This window comes from Colossoma macropomum, unplaced genomic scaffold (assembly GCF_904425465.1).
Source record: "Colossoma macropomum unplaced genomic scaffold, Colossoma_macropomum, whole genome shotgun sequence".
NCBI lineage: Eukaryota > Metazoa > Chordata > Actinopteri > Characiformes > Serrasalmidae > Colossoma > Colossoma macropomum.
Genome location: NW_023495761.1, coordinates 2,345,095 through 2,371,539, shown reverse-complemented (window position 1 = coordinate 2,371,539; position 26,445 = coordinate 2,345,095). Strand labels below are relative to the sequence as shown.

Here is a 26,445-nt window from a genome sequence, read left to right as displayed (position 1 = left end):
ATATAGCTGTTTTTATATTGCGGTTGATGTTACTGTTATTTGTATATTTTTTTTATAAACAATATAGATCACAGCTTGTTTATTGTACCTTTAATTGCTTGTTGACTTTTACCCAGCCAATGCCTCACCTCACCTTCTGATCTTTCTATCCCCCAGGTTACGCGCACTGGAAGGGTCAGGTGCTGACGGCTGATGAGCTCCATGTGCTGTATGAGGGAATCAAGCTCAACAACGTCAACCACTATGACTACGTCCTCACAGGTGTGCAAGGAGGGGGGTCTGGGTTGTGAGACATTGTGTTTCATAGCATGTGGCTGTTCTGTTGGAGGTGTTTTTTGTAAACAAATTTTTTGATATATTAAATTTACCCAGTTTTCCCCTTATCTACTGTAATGCTAATGTAGCTGACAAATAGTGAAAGCTTATACCCAACCAATTAGTATTGGGTAAACTGCATGCTTAACCCATCACACACTTACCTTCAGTATTTACAGTTTTTAAATGTTCTCAAATATACTTGGTAATGTGGTTTTTGACATTACATAGCACTTTGGTGGAGTAAGCTATTTTTAGCGCTGTTTTTCAGTGATTTTAGTCTCGTCCTAATGCACCATGTCAGTCATTTTCACAGTGTGCACACTTCCATATAAGTAAAGATTGTCTTTTACAAACTATAAAACACATTAAAGAAATCAGAGATGCATCGATGCTGTTTTTTTCAGAACGAGTTCGAGTTCACGCTTTTTAGTACTCGCCGATACAGAGTCCGATACCATACTGAATAACTTACTTAGAATTAAATAGTTGTTTTAAATAGTTGTACCTTAACAGTAAATTCATTAAAATCTAGCTGATTTTAAATGAAGTGCATGAGCTAGCTATGTTACCATAAATCGAGTAGTGCTGCAGTTTTGTTCCACGTCAGAAAAGCACGTCTGTACAGCTGTAAGTAACTTGTGTTTCATAGGTTTGAATCCTGATCTGTGTCTTTCAACAGCAGCACAGCGACAGCAGGAATCACATCCGAGGCTAAAGCATCCGAGGAGCTCGCTTATGGAGTTTTACATCTGAAGTACTTTGCTTGGCTGGTTGAGCTGTAGTTGAATGTCCTCTAAATACAGACGTACACTGTGTGAATTTAGAAATCTTGTCCTTTGGTGAGTCTGTACATTCGAACACACCATCATGTATGGACAAAGACTATGATTTATATACTTATACCGTACAAAAATACTCGGCCCATGCTATGTGAAATGCAGGCCCTTACAGACAGCTCAATCTGTGGACAGTTTCAAATAAAGCTGTTTCATTCAAAATAAAAATTGAATGCGCTCTGAGTACTGAGCAAAGAGAAACTAAGCATTGCTGCTGACACTGAGCACTTAAGCTAAAGCAGGCTGTGATGCACACGGTAGGACAGTAGTCCCTTTACAGTCTGTTTTACAAAAAAATCACTGTATTAATATTTATACCTTGTCATTATATGTAGTCATTCAGTATGGTTGACATATATGGATTTTGGTGGAAAATGTCGACTTTCCGTGTCCCTTTTGCTGGCCTCCGTGTCTCCACCTGTATTGGGGAAGCGGCTTTGATTGTGTGTTTAAAAACAGGCTAAATTCGCACAGCGTAGGTCTGGTGGTAATCTGCCAAGGCAGAATGTTTAAAGTGACCAACAGCTTTGTGTCCAACTGTTTCAGTCAGTAACACTTCTCTGTGTGAGCAGAGCCTCCTCCTCCTCATTAGCGCAGCAGTTTACGCTCAGCTTATGTCTCACCGTATTAGTGGGTATCAGTGAATTTTTATAACTGTGAGTAAATGAGCACAGTATTGGACGGAAACCCAGCACCAATAACTGCATCCCTAGTTGCCTCAGGTCATATTAATCCTGTGCGAATTGACATGTCGGTAAAAACTATATAATTTCTATGGAAAAGGAGTGTCTTAAGTATGAAAGCACCCGAAGAAGCCTTTACTTGCATGTTACCTATGGCTAAAATCAAGGCATTATGTGTTGCCCTACCTCAAGTGTACAACTCATTAACAGAACATTAAAACATGAAAATCACAGAAAAAGTTTGATTTTATGTAGTGATGTTGACTGTTGGCTAGAAATTCCCAAGTTAATGAAAATGGTAATGGCACAGTGCATTTACTTAAGACAGTTAGGTAGTTGGTTAGTGTAAGTGAAATGATGGCTAAAAAATGTTATGACATGTTCTCTACTATGTCTGGAGTAAAAGCAGTGCGTAAATCGAGTAGCCACTCTATCTTTGTCATATATGCCAAGATTTCTTATCCTGTGCAAATTGGACATAAACATAGCAGCCATTCTCTGGTAAACTAGCATTACCTCACCTATACATGGAAAACTAATCCTGTCCGCATAGTACATATGACACACTATTATGTGTAAAAATGGTTAAAAATGTCATATAAGTATATATAAATAAATAAATAAATAAATAGTATGCGGAAGCAGTATCAGAAACCACATATACAAGTCTGTTCGAGATTACATAACAGCTCAACACAGTTTCGATGAATATGTGAGGATTTAGACATCTAGTTCACACAGTGCTCATTAGTGGAGAACAAGCTTCCATTACTTGGTAGCTACATTAGCCTCATAGCTCCAATGCAAAACTAAAGAAGCAAGCTTCAGACACCAAACATGTCTTTGCTGATCAACTGCAATTGTGGTAAGGGGGAAATTATGTAAATTTGGTTTCTCACTGAACTTTCCCTTTAACACATTGCCCAGATGTTGTACCATGTGACTGGTGCTGAAAGAATAAACACATGGTCTCATATTGTCACTATACCTTCAGCACTGTATCAGGGGGATCATAGAGGACGCATGGTTGTTTAGGCGAAGGTCACACACACATACACACGCGCACACACACTCTTGCTCACTCAGTCAGGGGAGACAGTGCCCCAGACGTTCCGGACCATTGCAAGTTTGAATGTGCGTGCACGTGTATGCTCCTGTGTGTATTGCGTTCTAATGTATGAACTCTCCTCCTTATCACCTTGAGATGACAAAAAGAGAGGGAAGAAGAAAGGAACAAGGGAGCAAAAAGAGGAAGGAAGGGAAATGTGTATAGGGAGCACAATTTGTGCCCTTATTCTCCATGGTAATACACAGGAGAAAGCACCATTTGTGCCTGTGAGGAATTTATGTAAAAGCCAAGGACACACATTTCTGTCCTAAGAACACATGGCCACACTTTTGTATCTGGCAGTGTGAACTGAGGAGTAGGGTTGAGCGATATGACTGTATATTATAGATTTCAATTATCTCACAAAATGTATGCTAAACATATAGAGCGTATATAATTTTAGGCCTGGGTGGTATCTTAAAATAATTAGCACAGTATTTTCTTGTAAAAATTCGAGCTTATCACTCCTATTTTTTACCTCCCACTTTGAAAGATGTAACTTGGATGTAAATTACACACATCAAAATGATCAGCTCACCCTTTTAGAGAATTTGTAGACTGCCACACATGCTTAAGGAAATAGTGAGTTCCAGATGTACTTTATATATTAAAAATAGGTGTTTTCTGTCATTACAGTGGAGACATGCTACAGTTCAGTTGTAGATGCCTGTGGAAAACCATGAAGGTTTTTTTATTTTCAGAATTTTGCAACTTTGAAACATTGGAACACTTGAAAATGCTGAGAATATTTCTCCCTTTTTACTAGTGAAAGAGTAAAAAAATCCACATACATGTTATTTAATATTATTTTAGCAAGCTGCTTAGTAAGCTTGCTTGTTGATCACACACACATATACACATGCACATGGCTTCTAGTGTTGTGGCCAAACAACTCTATCTTTGACTCATCTGTCTATAGCACATTGGGGTCCTGGTCCAAGACATTCATTAGCAAACTTTAGTCTTGCCCTGATGTCCCTTTTATAGGCTTCTTCTTGGCGCACTTCTTACGTAGGTCAAATTTGTACAGTCTTTTTCTAATGGTAGATGCATGCATTCAGCAACACTACTGTGTCTGATCCACTCGTACCAGCACAACACACACTAAAATGCCACCACCGTGTCAGTGTCACTGCAGTGCTGAGAATGATCCACCACCCAAATAATACCTGCTCTGTGGTGGTTCTGTGGTGGCACTGACCATTGAAGAACAGAGTGAAGGGGGGCTAACAAAGTATGCAGAGAAACAGAAGGACTACAGTCTGTAATGGTCAAGCTACAAAGTGCATATATATGGTAAATAGACACATAATATTCACAAATTTGAATCCTGATAATGCCAGGGGTTAGTAACATATGTGTCAGCCAATCAGCAGTCTATATTTTGGAAAAAGCCTGCTTATTGGTTCATTGACACTGAAAGAGACTGACTACTTGGGTATTAAAATTTCCTGTTGGATGTCAGAAGTTCCCGATATTAAGTGGTATTAAGTATCAAATTTTGATGCCCAGTATTAATCCTGTTACATATCGTCAAAATTGTGATGGCTAATGTGCAGTACTGCAGTAGAGAAATGCATTACTGACCCCACTACCTATTGGCAGGATTTGTAGTCTGGCAGCTTTCTCTGCCACACATCAGGTCTCTGCAGGCTTGAAGTGTGGATAGAAGCCTGGCAGACGAGAACGTGAGGAAAGAGCAGAGTGACCTTGGCAAACAGTAGTGGTCTCCAAGGAAATACCGCTGTGGTGTGTATGTGTGGGGCTGTTTTTCTTATACGCCGCCCTGCGATTCTCACTCTGAACCGTGTGTATATGTGTGTGAAATATATATAGCATCACTGGGAATTCACTTTGGAAGGTTTATGAGGTAGAGACTTGGGTCTTTGCCATTTCAATTTCAGAGTTATTCCAAAAACAGTTGGGCTTCTTTTTCAGGCAATGATTAGTTCCACTTCTATTTTTGATTTTGATCCACTCAAAGCCCTGTGTGTGAGATGTGCTTTGCCACTTACTCACTTTGCGTACACACACACACACACACACACACACACACACACACACACATACACACATACACACACACAGAAGGGAAGCCTGAAGTCAGCATTACTATAAAACCTCTTGTTCTGCCTAAGCTGTTATCTCCCACCTAGACCAGCGCTGCGAAGTCAGCATCTCACGAAGCCAACACACTGCAGGAATTCCAAGGAGAGAGAGTGTGTGTATTGGTGTGTGTGTCAAAGTGTGAATGTGCACAAGCTTTTTGTTTGACTTGTCAATCAAAGTTCCTCAACCCAGTTGTCAATGCGAGGAGCTTCAGAACTTTAGCAACAACAGGCTAACGCAATGTCCGCCCTGGTGGTCAGATAGCTTTATGAGGGGGTTTCCACTGCTTTTTTCAAAATGTTTCAGTTAACACACACGTTTTATTTACTGTCCAGAGCAACCAGTGAACATACACGTTTTCTGGGTTTTAAATATACTATTGAAAATGTACTTCTCAGCCATGAATGTATTTTAAATAATGATTTTTTTGGCCCAAACCTTCTCAAAACCATCATAGAACAATTTCTCTGTAACCATTTCCTGTGATAACTTTCTGTGAGGAAGCTTTTTTACAGAGATTAAGCTCTTCAGAACGTCTGGTTCTTGTCACCACCGCTCTGAACAATTCTGACTCATTAACGTCTCTCTAAAACAGGGGTGTCCAGTGTTATCTGCAAAGGACCAGTGTGGTTGCAGGTCGGCTGCACACGTGATCAGTTGTTTACAGATTGAGCCTGATTAAATGAGTGAAATCAGGTGTGCTCTTCTTATGTGGAACAAAAACCTGCACCCACACTGGCTCTTTGTGGATAAGATTGGACATCCTTGCTCTAGAATATTACTCTCTAGAGCATTTTGCATCAAAACTTACTGAGTGACTGTTCACATCTTCACCTTCTAATTATTCAGACATTTTGAAAACTTGGTGGAACTTCCCTGTCGTAGTTTCCGGCCTGTATGCATGAAAAAAACACTCAAAAGTCAGCACTACAGTTACTACAATAATGCTAGAGCACAGCGTTTACAACCAACATGATATCCATGGTCTTATAAACTCTTCATACTTGTGCACTAACAGACGGCGCAAGAAAAAGAGAGCATATTTCTCTACAAAGTGAGCTTAAAATCAAAGTATTCTTTGCTAGTTTTACTTGATCCCGTAGTATAGAGTTGGATAGACGTTACAATTTAAAACATTTTTGTGGCATTTTAAGAGTGCATTTGAAATGGCATACTGTACTACATACTGCATTAGTGTATACTGTATACTGCATGCTGCCCTTATAGTAGTATATGGTATAATATCCAGTATACAACAGTGTGTGTGTGTGTGTGTGTGTGTATAAAGTGTGTTGTACTACAGGAACTGAGCCGATCAGACTGATCTCAAGAATAGCCCGGTTTCCTTGGCCCTACAATCACTACTTAGCAACTGTTTCTAGCTGCTTTTTAGCTGTTAAACAGCTGGTGTTTAGTAACACTTGTGGATAAATTCTGGTCAATGTATGTGTCTGCAGAGGCTTGAAAGATACCCTGACAGAGTGGAGGGTTTCGTTGTCTATCTCCAAAGCTTTTTTTATAAAAATGTCAGCTTTGGAATCTGTGTGGTAAACCTGTGTGGTTTCCAGAAACACCTGCGTATTCCTACATTTGCTAAAAGGTTATTTATTTAATTTTCATTACATTCGTAGTTATGTGCAAGTTTGACTGAATAATAGGCAGTGTGACTCCACACTTGAGCCTGAAGAATTCATGTTGTGAGGATTGTTTAAGACCAACTTTATTAATGTCTCACCCATAATATCTATGCAGTAAGTTAACCTTATTAAATAGACAAAGTAAGCAAGTTTTAGAGTTTTGCGCTTCTATTATTTCATTAGCCAGTTATCAAGTAAAAATGGACCTGACCTCTGAAACCCAGTACAGTTTGGTTTGCCAGTTTTCTGTCATCACTGTTGTTGATTTTTCTTAACTTGCTTCAAGAAAATATGAGTGCATTGTGTACGTCGCTCATTGTGGCTGCGCTTTGCACGGAAAGTGCCCTTTACCACTAACGCTGTTGAGAAGATGGCATTTAACGAGTCGTGTAGGCTAGCTTTAACTCACTCTATGCTGGTATGAAATTGAAGCGTGCCGAAGTCATAGCAACACATCTCATTTTTGTCCAACCACAAAATACATTTTTCCAGAATTCATCCAAAAACTGCCCAGTTAGGCAGGAGATCTCCCAATCTGGCAACATCAACACTGACGTCTGCGCTAGCTGTCAGCAGCTAGAAATTTGTTAGCATTTTCAAACTTTCTGTAATTATAGTTTTTAAGGCAATTTTACTCCATGGACTAAAAATCGTATACTTTATATATTCTGCACAGGCTTTTGGTTTTGTCTTTTAAGTCATACTCCGGAAATAATTTAAATAGTTTCTCATAGAAAATATGATTAACTCTGTGGTTTAATTGGAAGAAGCTTACTTGTATGATTAACTCAGTGGTTTAATTGGAAGAAGCTTACTTAAGCCCTCATTTTGGAGAAGTTAGCAACCCTTTCATGTGCATTCATATATAAACATAGTGTACTTGGTTACACTTGTACTGAATGGAACACACAGATTGAACACACATGTACTCCTTGACCTCACTGGCGCAATGTGACTCTAAAAGGTTGATCATCTACCTGCCTTGCCTAACCACGTCAACTCTTTCAATTGGTTTTGTGCTAATTTTTCTGGTCTAGTGTTTGGTGTGGGATTCAGCTAACTAAGGTTACTACAAGGGTCACAGAGGATATGGGGTCACACAGACAGCTGTAATCATAAATGTTCTGTTCACATGAACTTAGTTACTACATTAACCTGTTTCCTTTTGGAGTCAGAGTACTGAATGCTTATTTTCTTCATTCGTCCTGGATTCCTGTCTTGCTCTTTACAGAATCAGAAAAATGAAGCCCTTCTTTAACTTTATTTCCATTTCAAGCTAGGAAAGAATATTGTAGAAGTGTTACAGATGTTATTGTCTGGCTTGCTTTTTCCCACTGTTTTACAGTTGTATGCAAAAGTTTGGCCACCCCTGTGAAATGACATGTATTGTTGATTTTCTAAGTGAAAATAAGTTATCACATGCTCTACAGAGAACACATTATGCACATTTTGATACACAATTACTGTTTTTTTGCTGAATTTTCAGTTTATTTCACTACTGCAGGCGATGGCAAAAGTTGTGGCAAATAGTGGCAAATTTTCTGCTGCTGCAACAATTAAAAGCAATGGAAGATCTGGTTTTCTGTTGTTCGTCTGCTGCCAACATGTGAACGCAGCATAAGTAATGCCTACTAGCTTTATTAGCTTTGCATTTTAAAGTCATTAACTTCAACCATTAGAAATCCAGAATTATTATTATTATTGTTTTTGCTGTTCATTCTATTTACATTATAATTTAAATTTAATTGTATAGTTATGATTCACTGAATTCATAATTCAGTTTGATACAGTATGGTGTTGTGTCTGCACTGTACATTTTTCAATACAGTAAAAATAAGTACCTGAAAATGTGTATGGGATGAAGAGACTTTATTGAACGATACAATTGAGCACTTATAATTACACAATTAAAGACATTGTTATTGATTTAATGCATAATCTCTTTACTTAATTAAATACTTGCTGAAAAACAAGGGGCAAAAATACAATGAATGTATTTTTTTCCCTTTAAGCAAAACGAACTATATGCAAAACAGTAACTTTTAATCAGAAGAAAATTATAAAAAAGTATCTCTTCTACTTACAAACAACAATGTATCTCTGCTTCTGTCATAAAAGTATGTGCAAGAAATTAATCAAATGATACTGTGCTTTTGTTATTCCTTGCCATAACTGCAACTTCTAAAGGTTAAAGTATTAAGACACTAGAGGCTACGCTGTCTCTTGAATATCTTCACAGTATAAAGGGCAGTGCAAGCAAGCAAGCCTTTTATCTGTGACTCTATTCACAATACAGCACAGGCCTCAAATGCCTTATTGCTTTTATAAAATGGTTGTGGTAGAAGCCAGTAGCGTATACAGATGTTGGCACAAAGTCATCATGGCCAATCGGCACTTAGGAATTAAAACTATCTGTTACATAATAGCTGTTTGGTGAAGTGCTCCTTCAGCGTTTCTGAATTGGGACTGGGCCGATGCTGTCCCGCTCTTATCTTCTCACAAATCTCAAAGTGGATGGAGGCTGCATATTTTGTGTTTAAATACCGTGAGCCTCTGGTATAGCTATATTTCCTGTTCGGAGAGGGAGCCGTTGTAAAGGCTTTAGGAAACGACTTGTTTTATAAAATGAAATGACTGGATCGTTATTACTCTCCCTTGGACTTTGTAGAGTGTTTTATGGGTGTGTTTGAAAGGGTCAGGCCTCATAATGATAAAGTCAATAACCTTTATGTTTTCCATAGAAAATAAGACAGTGATTAGTGCTCTGACGATGAGATTTGCTGATGCAGGCTGTAACTCTTCATGCAGGTTACACCAGAGACACGTCTTTCCTTGAGATGGTGGTGGACATTGTACAAGAGCTGAAGAGGGCCAATCCTAATCTTGTGTACGGTCAGTGTTATGGCTTTTTAATGGCCATTTTTGCTATTTTAATGTCTAGCGTTAATTGTAAACAGTATGTGAAAACTTAACATTAAATATGAAAATATTTAATACTCCTGATCTGTATCTGATCATTTGGCTGATTGATCTTTGTGTGATATATATTTGTGTATTATGCATATATGATTAAACGTACACCCAGCTGAGCTGCAAAATGATCGCTTGCACAAACATACACTCTACAAGTTTGTGATCTTTTAGTTTGAAATACTTCTCTGTTTAGATATAACTATTTTGCTTAAGGTGAAACACAATATCAGCTTTCTGTATCTTGATATTTTCTGCACTTCAATGCACGTTGTCAAAAGATTGAGTTACAAATGACAGGATAATATATTTAGGTCTGCAACCAGCCATAATCAATTAATATGCCTATTATGTTTTTTTTAATTGCTTGAGAAAAGAAAAAGTGCAGTTTGTCAATAGTTGACATGAATATTTAACTTCATATGCAATTTAAATTGTTTTATTTAAAAAAAAAATAAGCATTACTTCTCTTTTTGCACAATGCTTTCTCAAACACAAACACCTCCTCATCCTTTGTCAAGGGTGCAGAAGCAGATCTACTGCATTGCTCTTGAAAGTTTTATTTTAATCAGCCTGAAATAATAAAGGAGTAAATCATTACTACACAGCAGAACAGCACTAAGCATGCACATGAAGCCAGGACTTTCCAAAAGAAGTTCTTTTTTTAACCTCTCCTCTCAAAAACACAGAGGACAGAATCTACCATGGAGAACATTTTCAAAAACTCAGTTTTCAATGATCTAAAACACATTTTTGTGGACAGGAGAACAAAATGTAGAAGGAAAAAAATGACGTGCTACTTTGAATTTTGACTACGATTTTAATATTGTAGTTACTCACTGTGATGAGCTTTTGCATTAGTTGACAAGCCAACTAATCAATAATAAGATTTATTGCTAACTCTTTTTTTTTAATCAGCATTATTGATTTGAGCGTTTTGTTGTTGCAGCCTTACATTAAATACGTGATTTAAGTATAACAGTACTAATATGAGCTTGAATATCCATATATTTGAATAGCCACCTCAGTTCATGTACAGAACTGAGTGTACCATTATGGCATTCACTCAGAGAACTAATCACAGTTCCAGTACAGTTTAACTGAATCTGTTTGTGCTTCGGAGGCAACCTGGAATAACCCTGTTTCTCCTCACAGTGTGTGACCCTGTGCTGGGCGATCATGGTTCAATGGTAAGACTTTCACACACATTTACTCTTTCATTCAGCCTCTTCTCTTTTCTCTTGCCACAGTTCCTGCCCCCCCTCCCTTTCCCTCCTCTGGCATTCCTCCTCCTTGTGCCCTCTTTTGCTTTATGCTCTTTCATTCACTCTCTCTCACACTCTTTCGCTTCCTGGCATGTGATGTTGTGCTGTTGGCAAAGGATCCTACTCACTAAACTGCAGATATGTGTATCGTCGCTGTTGTAACAACCTCATAACGCCAAATTTCATTTTACCAGAATTTTCCTTCCTTTCATGATGAATGGACCAATGAAAAAGCAAATCTAGCAGTCTAGGGTTATAGATGATCTCAAATTCACATCCGTATTGGAAGATATTTGCTTTATCGGTAAATTCTTGGCATCTGACAGATATTTCAGACTGATGTCGGTGGGGGGTTTGAGGGTCATTCCAGCAGTGAATGGGGAAGACCATGTCTCATTTCCTCCTGTCAGACTGCATTAGAGAAAAAGCCCCCCTGTTCTGTCAGCTGAGGAAACTATGCAGAAGAATTGATGCCTTTATGACTCATAGATAATGTGTGTGTGTGTGTGTGTGTGTGTGTGTGTGTGTGTGTGTATGATATAAGCACTGTAGCTTAATGTACGTTGAAGGCCGTGGGGGAACAGAGACGATGCTTCATCATGCTCGCCATGAAATGATCTCATTGTGTGACGTTTACTGTTTACTGTCAACCACAAAACGTCCTCATGATTTAGTGTGTGAAGTGTGTGATCTGTAAATATCTATCATCTCATCTCCCTTCTCTCTCTTTTTTATCTCTGTCACTCTCTGTCTTTCTTTTTCTCTCTCTTTTTGTCTTTGTCTCTTTATCTTTGTCTTGTCTCTCTTCTCTCTTTATCTATCTCTCTGTCTCCTCTGTATCTCCTCTTTCTGTTTCTCTCTCTCTCTCTCTCTCTCTCTCTCTCCAGTATGTGCCTCAGAATCTGTATCCCGTCTATAAGGATAAAGTTGTACCAGTAGCAGACATCATCACCCCAAACCAGTTTGAGGCAGAGTAAGTACCAGAGGATCATCCACACATCACACCATATACCAGTAATATACCAGTTACTTTGGTGATTAATTAAGTAATTAATACAAACAACAGAAATGCGTTTACCTGTGCAGTAACAAACCATGACCGCACACCTGTCATGGTATTGAAATTTTATACATTGAAATGTATACATTTGAGATCAAAAATTTTAAGTCTTTTTTAAGTTTTTTTCATTGTATGTGATTTATTGTATGTAACGAGTTACAGCTGTTCTCAAAAGAGTCACTGACGTTATGTTCCCCTTGAAAGAGACACTAATTTCACACAAGCAACTACCCAAACTCGCCTTAGCTGCCTTGCACATCTCCCCGGACCTCAACAGCACTGAATGTATTTGGGATTATTTTGATCATAAGAAGCAGAAAATGCAACCAACTTCTAAGACAGAACTTTTGAAGTGTGGAAAACAAATTTCTTTGAAAAACCGAAAGCAAATCTCATGAAAAAGAATGGAAGCTGTAGTAAAGGCAAAGGGTGGTCACAAATACTGAAAAACTTGATTTTATATTTGTTGAGGCTTTAGGTGTAAGTTCCTGGTGAACTGAAAGTATAAAAAGCTGAAAGCAGGTCTCCTAAAAAGAATAGAAGTTGTAATAAAGGTAAAGTGTTGACACACTGAAATATAAAGTAAAATTTCTCAGTATTTAGCGTTCCCTACTGGTCTGAAACAAACCTGGGCAGGAACAGAGTTTATTTTTTTTCTTGACACTGTTAAACTTCTGCAGCTGCTGGTGGTCAGTTTTGCACAGTAGTGTCCATAAATATATATATTCAAGTTTAAGTGAGTTATATTTATGGATTAGTTTTGTGTGCATGTGTTGTAGAGGTTGAATGCTTTGATCGTCCTCTGCATTGTTGTATTCCGTGTGCTTGTGTGTCACTTTGTTTTGCGGCAGTCCTTCGATCGAAGCCGCTATACATCAGAGGGACGTTTCTGTCACCCTTACGTAAATGTTAAACCCCTTCTTCTGTGTTTGTCTATTGATCTGTGGTCTCGGTAGACTGATGTGTTCCTTTTTTATGGCTCAGCACTTTTGTGATATTGAACTTCTGTTTCGTTAATTAATGATAATGTGCTTTCTTTGTGTGGATGTTGAGTCATGCCTTTAGTGTGCGTGCGCGCATGATCCTTCTGCATGATGCTGAATCGTGACTTGGTGTGAAACAACTGGCAGCAGGAAGGAGGAAGGAGTCTTTCAACTGCTGCACATCATTTAGTATCAGGAGCTTTTACTCATCAGTAATGCTGTGTCACCTCCTGGTGGTCCAACACAGAACTGCAACTGCTGCTCTTGTAGATTATATACTGTAGTGAGCAATTAAGCTTCATAGTATGTTGCTTGTAACCCAGTAGATGCCTAGTGTTATTGTTGCGCTATATATTTTAAGTGTAACTCTACAATTAATTAAGTAGTTACACAACAAATTACATGCATTTACTATACATGCTGTAGTGACGAAGTTGAGGCTGCGCTTCTGTTAAAGTTAGCACTGCGTTTAGTTTCATGTGAGAATTGCGGTGTAAAAGTAATGTGATACTTTGCTTTATGTTTGCTTTTTGTTACAGCTTTCATTATTTCACTTTCAGTCAAATCTGGAAAAAGTTCTTCATTCTTCAGGAGATATTTATGAAGAGATTAGATATAAGATAATTCACTTGTATAAAGAGGCAAAAAGCAGCACTTTCCAAACCTGGAGTTCAAAAAATGAAAAGGTACAAAGAAAAGGATTTCTAACAACTGTGCACGACCTGGTAGACCACCAAAACTGTCACCGTCAGATAAACAGTACTTAAAGCTTTCATCTTTGAAGCTCCACTTCATGCTTCAGATCTGAAAAAATCTACAAATCCTGTCCATCCTTCCACTGTGAGAAGACAAAACTTTGAGTCTGAAAGGGTGTGTAGCTGTCAAGAAGCAGTGGCTGAGAAAAGGAGGGAGACAAAAAAAGAAAACATTTGCAAATCAAACAAAGAAGCTGATGGAACTTGTACTTAATAGCCGTTTTGCCTGAAAAATTAAAGGGGAATTCCACAGATTTTTCAAAAATTTCTGCATGTAAACGTCATTCATAGTGGTTTGTTGTGAAACACTCAATTCTAGAGAAAGTCAGAATTGTTTAGAGTGGTGGTGATGGGAACCAGACATCTGAAGAGGTTAATGCCTCTAAAAGCTCCCTCACAGAAAGTTATTATATGAAGTTATATGGTTACACTGACTGATGCCTGAGACATTGTTTTATAAGAGTTTTGTAGCCTCCTTTCAATAAATGAAGGGCCTTTTGCACAGTGATGTATAATCAGAAATTATCATCAAGAATTTGGTCACCAATGCCATTAACAGGTCTGTGAGTAATAAATGTGTGATCATATTTTTTAGGCTCTTGACGGGGAAAAATATCAGCACAGAAAAAGACGCAGTAGAGGTAAGAGACGTGGCATAGACACACCACGCACATACATACAAACTTTTACATGTCTAATGTCCCTCTCTCTCCTCTCCTCTCCTATCTCTAGGTGATGGATCTACTCCATAACATGGGTCCAGACACAGTGGTCATCACCAGCTCTGATCTGCCCCCTCGCCTTGGAGACCGCTTCCTTGTGTCCCTCGGCAGCCAACGCATTGGTTTGTGTGATTCTCTTTGTTTATTAGCCTTAATCCATTGTGTAAATCTTCTCAGGTTATTAGGGTTTGCAGACTTGTGTTCTCTGTAGAGGATGAGTTAACTTATTTTCACTTAGAAAATAGAGGAAATTTCATTTGACCAGGGGTGTACAAACTTTTGCATATGACTGTAACTATGAAAGACTCAAACCTTATATTTTTTTATGTGTTTAAAGTTCCTATCAAAGTTTTGAGTTGCTCAGAAGAAAAATATTATTGCCGTCCAAAAATTGTTTTATTTTAATTTATATTTTAAATGAAATTTGAAACTTTCATATATAATTTAAAGTGTTTTTATAACATTTGAATACATCAACTGTCCTATACATTTGTTTTTGCTTTCCTGGATACATGTTTCTTGGACAGTGATTTTGTGCACATATATATATATATATATATATATGTATGTGGGTGTGTGTGTCTGTGTGTGTGTGTGTGTGTGTGTGTGTGTGTGTGTTAATAACTGTTATGATTACACTCCCATAGTGATGCCGGATGGTACAAGCACAACCCAGCGGATCCGAATAGAGGTGCCCAAAGTAGACGCTGTGTTTGTGGGGACAGGTGACCTGTTTGCTGCCATGCTGTTGGCCTGGACCCACCATTACCCCACAGACCTGAAGGTACAATCCACCTATCCACCCCATCACCTTCATGACTATGTTGTAATCATAAGTTGCTCACTGTATGCTGAATGACAGTACAGTAAATAATGACCAGTATGGTTGTGCTCCTGTGACTCCTAAGACCAGCACTGTATAGGACTAAAGTTTTAAAGAAATCTTTCCTTTTCTCTTCATCAGACGGCGTGTGAGAAGACTTTCTCAGTCATGCATCACGTCATTCAGAGGACCATTTCCTATGCCCATGGTAAGAAAAGTGTGCATTTGTTTGTATGTTTGACACCAGGGTCATGGATGGAGAGAAGTAGAGCCCAGACTTTGCTTATTCACTTAAGGCCTGACGGGTCACGTCATGGGTTTTCCTAAAGATATTTAAGCAAAACCTCTATTTAATTTGTACAGCCATGACAAATTAGAAAACTGCACTCCATACATTTTTTAGTTATGAATGTTTACATTTTGCCACATTGGCTTCTAAATCACATTTTAAAAACTGAGATAAACTGCTTACAGAATGAATAAACTGAGCTGAATTTTGTACTTAAATAGACACAGCACTAAAAAAAACAGCAACCATTTGACTTGAGGTATTAATAAATTACAACAACAGGATATATATATTGGTGTTCTAAATAAAAATAAGTTAACACATTCTACAGGGAACAAGCTTAAGTATGGCATTTTCTGCTAAGGTATTTTCTGTATTTAATATTGGAAAAATATAAAATGTGCCATAACTTTTGTACAGGCCACAATGTGTTTTTTTCCACTATGCTAAATTCAGCAAATGAACAGTAATCGTGCATTAAATTGTAAAGAAATGCATTTTCTATGTTAACCTGTTTTTACTTAAAACTAACAAGGCATGTTATTGTACCAGAGGCACCCAGACTTTTGCATACAACTGTATCTGTGAAGAGTTTAATTCTAAAACTGTTATATATGCATTTGTGTACGTGTAAAACCCTATCTTGGCAAAAAAGAAAATTCTTGAAAGTGGTCTATGTGTTTTGAATTGAAACCCTTTATATATATTTTAAAATGTAAAATAAAGTTCTGCTTTTTATTTTGTATTTTTATTAAACTATGCATAATTTTCAATATTTGAAGTTTCACCATTAGTTTTAAATCGCTTCACAGCTACTTTCATTTTGAAGGCCTTATTGACCGTATATTTTCTCAAAAGGGACCAAATCCCATTGCCTTCCAACTTTTTCCTGAATAAGGACAGCTGTGTCTCATTAACATCAAAATATTACAGATGCAATGACTGTATGTGCAATCTGTGTCCTTTTCTGAGATGTGATGCATTCTGTATTTTTTGAGGCAGAAGCGTATATAAACATGCTCCTCTCTCTCTTTCTCTTAGAGATGGCAGGTCCTGGCAGAAGACCCAGCCCGGCTCAGCTGGAGTTACGAATGGTTCAGAGCAAAGCGGACATCGAGGATCCAGCGATCGTCATGGAGGCCACTGTTCTATAGAAACTCCACACACATACACACGCACACACACACGCCCCTCCCTCTGCCCTCCGCCACAATCGCACAATGTATAGATGTTGTACATTTTTTTTGGATCTGTAATGTGACATTGCCTTAGAAATCTCAAAACAGAGCACAACATTTCATTGGGAGGGAGGAATAGCAGGGTACGGCAGTAGAGCGAGAGAAGGACGAGGAGGAGAGAACGCTGTGATGAAAGAGAGGGAAGAGAGGTTTTTAAAAAAAACATCTCTCTTTCTCTCTCTGGTACTTTTTCTCTCCATCCACCTCTCCTTCTTTGCACTCAAACCCCTGTTTGTCCTGCACATTGAACTCAAAGTCAATGGAATGGCCCAGGCAGAAGCAATCAAACGCCTGTTTATTTAAATCCAGAGAAACTGCCAATGCTGAAACAGGAGCCACTAAAAAAAGAGAAGTGAGGTCACTTATTGGCAGAAGCTTAAGCCAATAGTATAATTCCTGAAGGTTTATGTTCCAGTTAAAAATGGAATAAAGTAGCTGAGAACCTTTCTTTATGGTCATAATGTTAATATATGGGTTTGACGAACCAGCTTGAAGATTTACAGGAGCGAGTTTTTAAGATGTTGATGAGCTTATCTTTGTGTGAAGGAATCCAGCTTACGATATCTGTATGTCTGATTGTCTTACATGGATGTCTGGATGTTTTCTGTGTCTTTTGCACACAAAAAAACAGATTCACTTTGCTGCGTTGGCTGCTGCAAGAATACATATTTTGTTGATTTATTTTTTTTGTCATTGTCACGTCATTTAAACCATGTTTTTTATTTCTCATTTTCCTTTGAGTGTTTGAAATGCGAGACTTCTGGCATTTCATTGTATTATCTTTAAAATACGTCTTAAATGTCATTGCCACGGTCATCTAATTTCACTTTTAAAGATTGTATTTTACAAAGATAGTATATTGTCTGTAAATACTAAATCTAGGTGTTTGCTCTAACAGTATTTTACCTTTTTTATTTTTAATAAATTTTCATATCATAATAGAGGATGCTTTAAAGGAATAGTTTGGCAAACAATCTAATTTACACAGTTCTTCCCTTACCGCAAATGTAGTTGTTGAAGACATGTTTGGTGCCTGAACTTTCTTAATTTAGGCTCATAGAGAGTCAGAAACCACATAAGCAAGCCTGTATAAGATTACTTAATACAATTTGAGGCAAGCCTGTGGTTTTGTACAACGCTAATTAAAGAAGTAGAAATGCTCTAAAACTAAAGCAAACTGCAGACACCAAATGTGTTGATTGGACTACATTTAATGTAAGAAATTTGTGAAAATTTGATTTTATAAACTATTTTAAAAGGAAATTCCACTGATTTTTCAAAGTGTATGTTTAAATCAGTGGTTAAGATGTAAATAGTCATTCAGAGTGGTTTAAAGTAAAATGGTTCATTGTAGAGAAACTTACTGACTCTTTTTACTGATTTCTTTACAATGGTGGTGACAAGAACCAGAATGTCTCCGACTCATATATAGCCAATTTATTTACTATCCACCAGTGACCCTCTGTGTGTCTTCTGAGTTTTTATATGTAATGTTGATGATGGTAAAATAGTGATATATCTTTGTTTTTTTACACTCTAGCATGAATTTAAGTGATTTAAAAATCAGGCAGTATGTTCCTACAATAACTTTTGATGCTATAACTTTGTGATGTAGCTATTAGAGACATTTAACTCTTGATACGCCTGGTTCCTATCACCACCACTGTGAACAGTTCTGACTTGTGAAGTTTCTCTAGAAGCGAGCATTTCACATCAAAGCACTCTGAACTTAACTTCTTAACAATTTAATTATGCAGAAATTTAGAAAATTGTGTGGAATTTCCCTCTAATGGGCTTTTAGGGGGAGATGGTTCTAAATGCCTTCACTTGTGTGGATCTGTATCTGTGACAGTCTAATGAACTCACCCATTCTGTTCTCTCTCTTTCTCTGTCACATTTTCTGTCTGTGTCTCTCTCTCATCCTTCTTCTCTCTCAAATGCTGTCTGCCCCCTCTGTGTCTTTCTCTCGCTGGCTGACCTACTAGTCTTATTTAAATATTAATAAAGAGCAGATGACTCAGAGGAATCTCTTCTTTCATCTCTGACTCCGCCCACTATTTGTAATTCAGATTTAGCCATTCATCTTAATTGCTGCTGCCACTTGTTTTTTTGTTTTTTTTTCTTTCCAGTAAATTGTCATTTTCTGTCACTTCTGTTTTCTGCTGCATTCTATTTCATCCATGCTAAAATCTTTAAAAGCTTGTGGTCTTGAATAGAAATAGTGCCCGTGTGCAGGACCAATCAGGGGTCAGCGTTGCTTTGGGTGGTGTACTTCCTCTGCAGCTTTTCATGAAGCAATGATCTGTTAAGTCTGTGTTCTAGTGAGTATCTGTACATTTCAGTTGTGTGTGTGTGTGTATGTGTGTATGGGGCGAGATGACTGTATGTGTGTAATTTGTGTCCTTAGATAACATGTAACACTCTAATGGGGTATTTTGGGGATGTTTAGACAAAAAAAAGAAGCTTATCATGTTGAAAACTACCACTGTCTGTGGGAGTGCAGCATCCATGCTCTGCCTACAAATGCATTCTTTCGTAGCCACTGTTGCTAGATTGGACAAGCTTTATAGAATCCTGTTCAACCTGAACCAGTTTAAGGGGAACCTGGCCACTTCCTATTTCTCCCATTATATCAAAAACATGCCGGCGAAACACTAAAGGACACCCACAAGGCCTCTGTAAATAGTGTCAAGAGCAGAAGTGCTCAAAAATGTAACTGCAATCTTGAAATATTGTATGCTGTTCTGTTCTTTTCCCTAAAAAAAAATGCATTCACAAACTATGATTTTGCACAAAAGCTCCATACCCCTTCCCCTGTTTCTAGTGTTTTACAAACCCAGAATACATTACTGAGTGCCATTTCTTCTCATTACCCATTATCTTATTCAACCTAAAAATTGTAGTACACAGCTCTTTTTTTCCTTTCAGCAAGAGGAGGCAACCTTTAAGAGGAAACCATCCTCCTCTGGTTGACATCAGATAGACAAAAATACTGCACGAACTGAAATACCAAATAGACAAATACTGCAAGAACTGATACTAATAAACAAGTGTGTGAAGATAAAAAGTGAGCCCATTAATTTACAGAGACATTTAGATAAATCAAAAAAGTAATAACAGATTTTTTTGCATAGCTTGTCCAACCTCACAACAGCTGCTACAAAAGAACACATTTGTGGGCGGAGCATAGATAGGCCAGTTGAATGGTCTCAATAGAAGTGCCCTGTGGTCACTGACCTGAGAACAGCTCAGTGTTTATTCTTAGCATAGTTAGCACTAGAAATTGTGTTAGAAAACCTGGTCCTAGATCAGTGAAGAAGGGCAACGTCTATCCAAAGCCATTTGAATGGGCTGTTGGCAAAACTGTATGCTGCCTGCCTCCACAAGCAACCAGTCACTGCCAATAAGTCTTCGTAGAGTTGTGTGTGTTTAGAGGTGGGATTCTGAAAAAGGCGTGTGTATACTTGTGTGTGTGTCTGTCTGTCTGTCTGTCTGTCTGTCTTCTGGAAAGACAAGTGGCCCACCTTGATACACCCTGTAAGGACCCCCCCAAAAAATTATACTAATAATAGCGATGTGGCTCACTTTCTCGGTGGGCAACCGAATATTTTTGACTGTTATCACAGTGACGTTTAGCACATTCCCTGAGGGAAATGTAGGGCGGAAGTTTTGGGGTGGACTACAACATTTTTGTTTGTTTCCTGTACATAGTGTATGTAATAATGTATATTGGTCTGTGGAATTTGTGTGTTGTTGATTGTATGGCCGTGTGTGGAGCAAAAGTGACCAAATGTTACTTGTCATTGAAGGGGCGATGAGCTCCCCCTTGTGGAGCTAAGACTGTCTTAAGTGTTTTCTAGCATCAATGTACAGTGATTAGTTAGGTCCCAACAATCTTTAGCCCTTCATCTCTGTTCCATTGTCGCCAATCTGTAGTTGGGATGGGTGTGTGCAATGCACTGACTTTACTGTCTTTGCATTGTCATTTTACTGCTAGTTTTATTAAGTCTGTACTCCACACTGTGGGCCTAAAAGTTTCCGGAGTGATAAAGAAGAATCAGCTTCATCCGTGTAATTGTGGTCATTAGTATACCAATTGTAGATTCTAAGAAATTTGATGCATAAGGGTTCAGACTAAGAAATACAGACTCAGCCTAACTGGAATTCTTTTGCACACTAAGCTAAAGCTATGTCTGAAACTGGGCCCTATTCACTAAGTACTGCACAATTTTGGGATTCTGCCATTTGTGGTGTCCTAAAACACGGTAGAGGCCGTATACTCTTACAGTCTCCCAGTACTCTGCAGTTAAGAAGTATACCAACGTTGCACCCTAGCAGACAAGAAATACCCAGAGTGCACACTGTTATATGTGAGGGAATGTGAGGGAATGTGATTACATGGGTTTGTTCAACACTAAGAAAGTAATGTTAGTGTGTGAAAATGTTTACTTGAATAACAAATTCTAGTGCTCTATGCAGTGCTCCTCATGTTCCAGTATAGGAAATAGTGATTAGGGGACCATTTGGAACACAGACTAAGAATTTTAGAAATCTGGCTGAATCTGAATTTTGTTGTTGGTCAAATTTGGAACACAGACATTTAGGATATAAAAATGTTTGGACTTTGAAGGGGACTTGGGAAAATGAAAGTTCAAATGAACCAAATAAGAATATTTTCGACATATAGAATCTAATAGAAACATGCATTGTGTCTTGGTCTATCAAAGTGATTCCAATCTCCATCCTCATCAGTGACCCTGTTGTATGAACCACTGTGCTTGCTGTAGTATCCCACATTTCCTTTAGAGATCAAGTTGCTGTGGCAAAGATCCACTTCGGAGTGCGTACTTGTCACAAGATGGCAGCCGTCTGCCAAATATCAACAACAATGATGATGTCAGTACTAAGCAGAGTAACCTGTTATGAGGGCAATGGTCAGCGTCCCCACCCTTAGCCTCAGTAGCTCTGTCCGTCTCTTAGAAGATCTACTAGTGTCACGTCTGTGCTTTGCTATTCATTTAAGTTTTCTTTTTGTTGTTATCTGATTATTACTTTTTTTTTTTAAATAATATTGTTTTTATTTGCTTCTGATCTTCATTTCTTAATGGGGACAAAAAATATATATAATAAAATGTTGTAAATGTTTGGTAAAAGTTTATAGTGCTTCGTTTTCTGGTTCTGAATATTTTTTAACATGTTACAATGAAGATTGTAGTGTACAAATCCACATTTATAATATATAAAATGTATGTTATGATGCAATAAAGAGAAAGTAATGATTATATTACATACTTGGTGTGCCAGTATGACTGTAAACTAAGGCAATGGTGAGATTTAAATGACGGTGTATTTATTTGTTCTCCAAGAGCAAGTTGAATCAAGCTTTTTGAACTGGTGAGTCAACTTTGAGTTTAAATGCTGAGCCAGAGGCCACAAAATATTAAGAACATTTATGTGTAATTTGTCTGGGATAGTAATTACCATGTGCATAATAGCTGTATTATGAAATAAAAGGGACAATGATTTTTAAAGTGATACGCGGATTGTACTGCAGTTTTAGAGAATTTAATAAGCCTTTTTGTGAGATTGGAGGACTGAAAAATTCAACTAAGCAATTAGACTAAATGAGAAAGAAAAACATTTCAATCACATTACAAGAAATGGAATTAAACTAGCCAATGTCTAAGATTTTGAAGCATTTGACATTGCATGATTGGGCAGCGGTGGGGTTCCACTAAGAGGATGTTAATTACATACAGTTATGTAAGCAGGGTTTTTGGAAAATTTGGTTAGGTCTTGAACTTCCTAATACAACTGGAGAGTTAGCATTCAATGTAGGTTACATTAGATATAGGCAATGCACAAACAAAACGTTCTGAACTAAAATCATCTAATAGTTACTTTAACATTAACATATTTAATTACAATATTTAATAATAACAGTCTCTGATCATTTCTGACTTAAGTGTCAGTCTTCTGCTATATATAGCTCCATACACACATGGACAAAATTGTTGGTACCCTTCCGTTAAAGAAAGAAAAACCCACAATGTTCACTGAAATAACTTGAAACTGATAAAAGTAATAATAAATAAAAATTTACTGAAAATCAACTAATGGAAATCAGACATTGCTTTTGAATTGTGGTTCAACAAAATAATTTCAAAAAACAAACTAATGAAACTGGCCTGGACAAAAATGATGGTACCCCTAGAAGAGATTGAAAACAATTTGACCATAGGTACATGTTAAACTAAGGTGTGTCCTGTAATTAGCATCAGAGGTGTCTTCAAACTTGTAATCAGTCAGTCTGCCTATTTAAAGGGTGAAAGGTAGTCACTGTGCTGTTTGGTATCATGGTGTGTACCACACTGAACTTGGACCACAGAAAGCTAAAGAGAGAGTTGTCTCAGGAGATTAGAAAGAAAATTATAGACAAACATGTTAAAGGTAAAGGCTATAAGACCATCTTCAAGCAGCTTGATGTTCCTGTTACTACAGTTGCAAATATTATTCAGAGGTTTAAGGTCAAGGTCAGGACTGTAGCCAACCTCCCTAAACGTGGCTGCAAGAGGAAAATTGATGACAAATTGAAGAGACGGATAATGCGAATGGTTACCAAAGAGCCCAGAACAACTTCCAAAGAGATTAGAGATGAACTCCAAGGTCAAGGTATATCAGTGTCAGATCGCACCATCCGTCGCTGTTTTAGCCAAAGTGGACTTAATGGAAGACGATCGAGGAGGAAATCACTGTTGAAAGCAAATCATAAAAAAGCGAGACTGGAATTTACCAAAATGCATATTGACAAGCCAAAAAGCTTCTGGGAGAATGTCCTTTGGACAGATGAGACAAAACTGGAGCTTTCTGGCAAGTCACATCAGCTCTATGTTCACAGATGCAAAAATGAAGCATACAAAGAAAAGAACATTGTACCTACTGTGAAGCATGGAGGAGGCTCAGTTATGTTTTGGGGCTGCTTTGCTGCATCTGGCACAGGGTGTTTTTAATCTGTGCAGGGTACAATGAAATCCCAAGACTATCAAAGCATTCTGGAGCAAAATGTGCTGGCCAGTGTCAAAAAGCTTGGTCTCAGTCTCAGGTCATGGGTCCTCCAACAGGATAATGACCCTAAACACACAGCTAAAAACATCCAAGAATGGCTAAGAGCAAAGCATTGGAGTATTCTGAAGTGGCCTTCCATGAGCCCTGATCTAAATCCTATTGAACATCTGTGGAAGGAGCTGAAACATGCAGTCTGGAGAAGGCACCCTTCAAACCTGAGACAGCTGGAGCAGTTTGCTCACATGGAGTGGGCCAAAATACCTGTGGACAGGTGCAGAAGTCTCATTGAGATCAGAAATCGCTTGATTGCAGTGATTGCCTCAAAAGGTTGTGCAACAAAATATTAAGTTAAAGGTACATTTTTGTCCAGGCCAGTTTCATTAGTTTGTTTTTTAAAATTATTTTGTTGAACCACAATTTAAAAGCAATGTCTGATTTCCATTAGTTGATTTTCAGTAATTTTTTATTTATTATTACTTTTATCAGTTTCAAGTTATTTCAGTTGGGACGCTGTGTAAAATGTAAATAAATATAAATAAAAACAGAATGCAGTGATTTGCAAATCTCATAGACCCATATTTTATTCACAATAGAACATAGAACACATATCAGATGTTGAAAGTGAGACATTTTACCATTTCATAAAAAAATATTAACTCGTTTAGAACTTGATGTCAGCAACCCATCTCAAAAAAGTTGGGACAGGGCCATGTCTACCATGGTGTAGCATCCCCTCTTCTTTTAACAACAGCCTGTAAATGTCTGGGAAGTGTGGAGACCAATTGCTGGGGTTTTGGGAGAGGAATGTTGTCCCATTCTTGTCTAATTGCTGGATTGTTTGTTTCATGATGCACCAAATGTTTTCTATTGGTGATACTGGACTGCAGGCAGGCCAGTTCAGCACCCGGACTGTTCTTCTGCAAAGCCTTGCTGTTGTGATGGATGTAGAATGTGGTTTAGTATTGTCTTGCTGAAATATGCAAGGCCTTCCCTGAAAGAGACACTGTCTGGATGGGAGCATATGTTGTTCTAAAACCTCAATATACTGTTCAGCATTGATAATGCCTTTCCAGATGTGTAAGCTGCCCACGCCATAGGCACTAATGAAACCCCGTACCATCAGAGGTGCAGGCTTTTGAACTGTGTGCTGATAACAAGCTGGATGGTCCCTTTCCTCTTGAGTCAGCAGTACAGTGTCTGTGGTTTCCAAAAGGATTTCAAATTTTGATTCATCTGACCACAGAACAGTTTTTCATTTTGCCTCAGTCCATTTTAAATGGGTTTTAGCCCAGAGAAGATGGCAGCGTTTCTAGATTTGTGTTGACATATGGCTTCTTCTTTGCATGATACAGCTTTAACTTGCATTTATGGGTTGCACGGCGAACTGTGTTCAAGACAATGATTTCTGGAAGTGTTGCTAAGCTCATGCAGTGATTTCCAGTACAGAATCATGCCTGTTTTAAATGCAGTGCTGCCTGAGGGCCTGAAGATCATGAGCATCCAATATTGACCGTCGGTCTTGTCCCTTGTGTACAGGGATTTCTCTAGATTCTCTGAATCTTTTGATGATATTATGTGCTGTAGATGGTGGGATACCCAAATGGGATATCCAAAGTCTTCGCAATATTATGTTGAGGAACATTTTTCTGAAATTGTTCCAAAATCTTTAGATGCAGTTATTCACAGATTGGTGGACCTCTGCCCATCTTTGCTTCTGAGAGACTCTGTCTATTTAAAATGATCTTTTTGTACCCAGTCATGTCAGTTAGTTGCAAATTGCTCCTTCAGCTGTTTTTTATTAGTACCACTTATTTTTCCAGCTTTTTGTTGCCCCTGTCCCAACTTTTTTGAGATGCATTGCTACCACGAAGTTCTAAATGAGGTAAAATGTTTCACTTTCAACATCTGATATGTTCTAGTGTGAATAAAATATGGGTCTATGAGATTTGATGCAAATCATTGCATTCTGTTTTTACTTACATTTATTTACATTTTACACAGCGTCCCAACTTTTTTAGAATTGGGGTTGTATATGTTGCCCAAAAAGAGTTGAAACTCTTTAGGTGATCATGGGAAAATACAAAACACACTTGCCATGATTTTCCAAACATCTTTTTCCTTATTGTAGAGAAGGGAAAATATCGAATGAAATTAAATGAAACTTTTCAACTCGCATAAAACTCAACTTTTGAACACAACATTTATGTGTTTTATACATTTTAAAATGCCTTTGAATCTTTGGAAACCTGCCTGGGGGGAGGGAAAGGTTCCCCTAACTGAAAAAACCGCCTTGTCTAGAGTACTGAGTTTCAGTAAGTGCTCCTGAAACTGTAGGAAGAGGAAACCGATGCTGTTAAAATGTGAAGGTGAATAAGAACATTAGCTTAGCTCATTTCAAGGGCCTTTCATGGGTCCCCTGTCCTTACGTTCCCTGACCTCGGCGCTACCATGGCAACAGCTGGCAATGTAAACAGTGATGCCGTTAATGTTATAGCCACTGATGTTACAGCGTCACTGGAAATTAAACATCCATATACATTTATTTCTCAGCTTGGTAGCATCTCTGGTGCTGGCTATGTGCTGT

General features: G+C 38.0%; 1 protein-coding gene across 1 annotated transcript in view; it reads left to right on the top strand.

Annotated features, from left to right (window-relative positions):
- The window catches only part of pdxkb (pyridoxal (pyridoxine, vitamin B6) kinase b), a 32,329-nt gene extending 14,210 nt beyond the window's left edge, over positions 1-18,119 (top strand). The window contains exons 3-11 of the mRNA XM_036563456.1: positions 157-261; positions 9,500-9,583; positions 10,817-10,851; positions 11,814-11,899; positions 14,320-14,365; positions 14,457-14,568; positions 15,094-15,230; positions 15,411-15,477; positions 16,600-18,119. Of these exons, the coding sequence (XP_036419349.1) occupies positions 157-261; positions 9,500-9,583; positions 10,817-10,851; positions 11,814-11,899; positions 14,320-14,365; positions 14,457-14,568; positions 15,094-15,230; positions 15,411-15,477; positions 16,600-16,712 (785 nt within the window). The 3' untranslated portion in view covers positions 16,713-18,119. The remainder of the gene's footprint in view (positions 1-156; positions 262-9,499; positions 9,584-10,816; positions 10,852-11,813; positions 11,900-14,319; positions 14,366-14,456; positions 14,569-15,093; positions 15,231-15,410; positions 15,478-16,599) is intronic.
- The last annotated feature ends 8,326 nt before the right edge of the window (positions 18,120-26,445 follow it).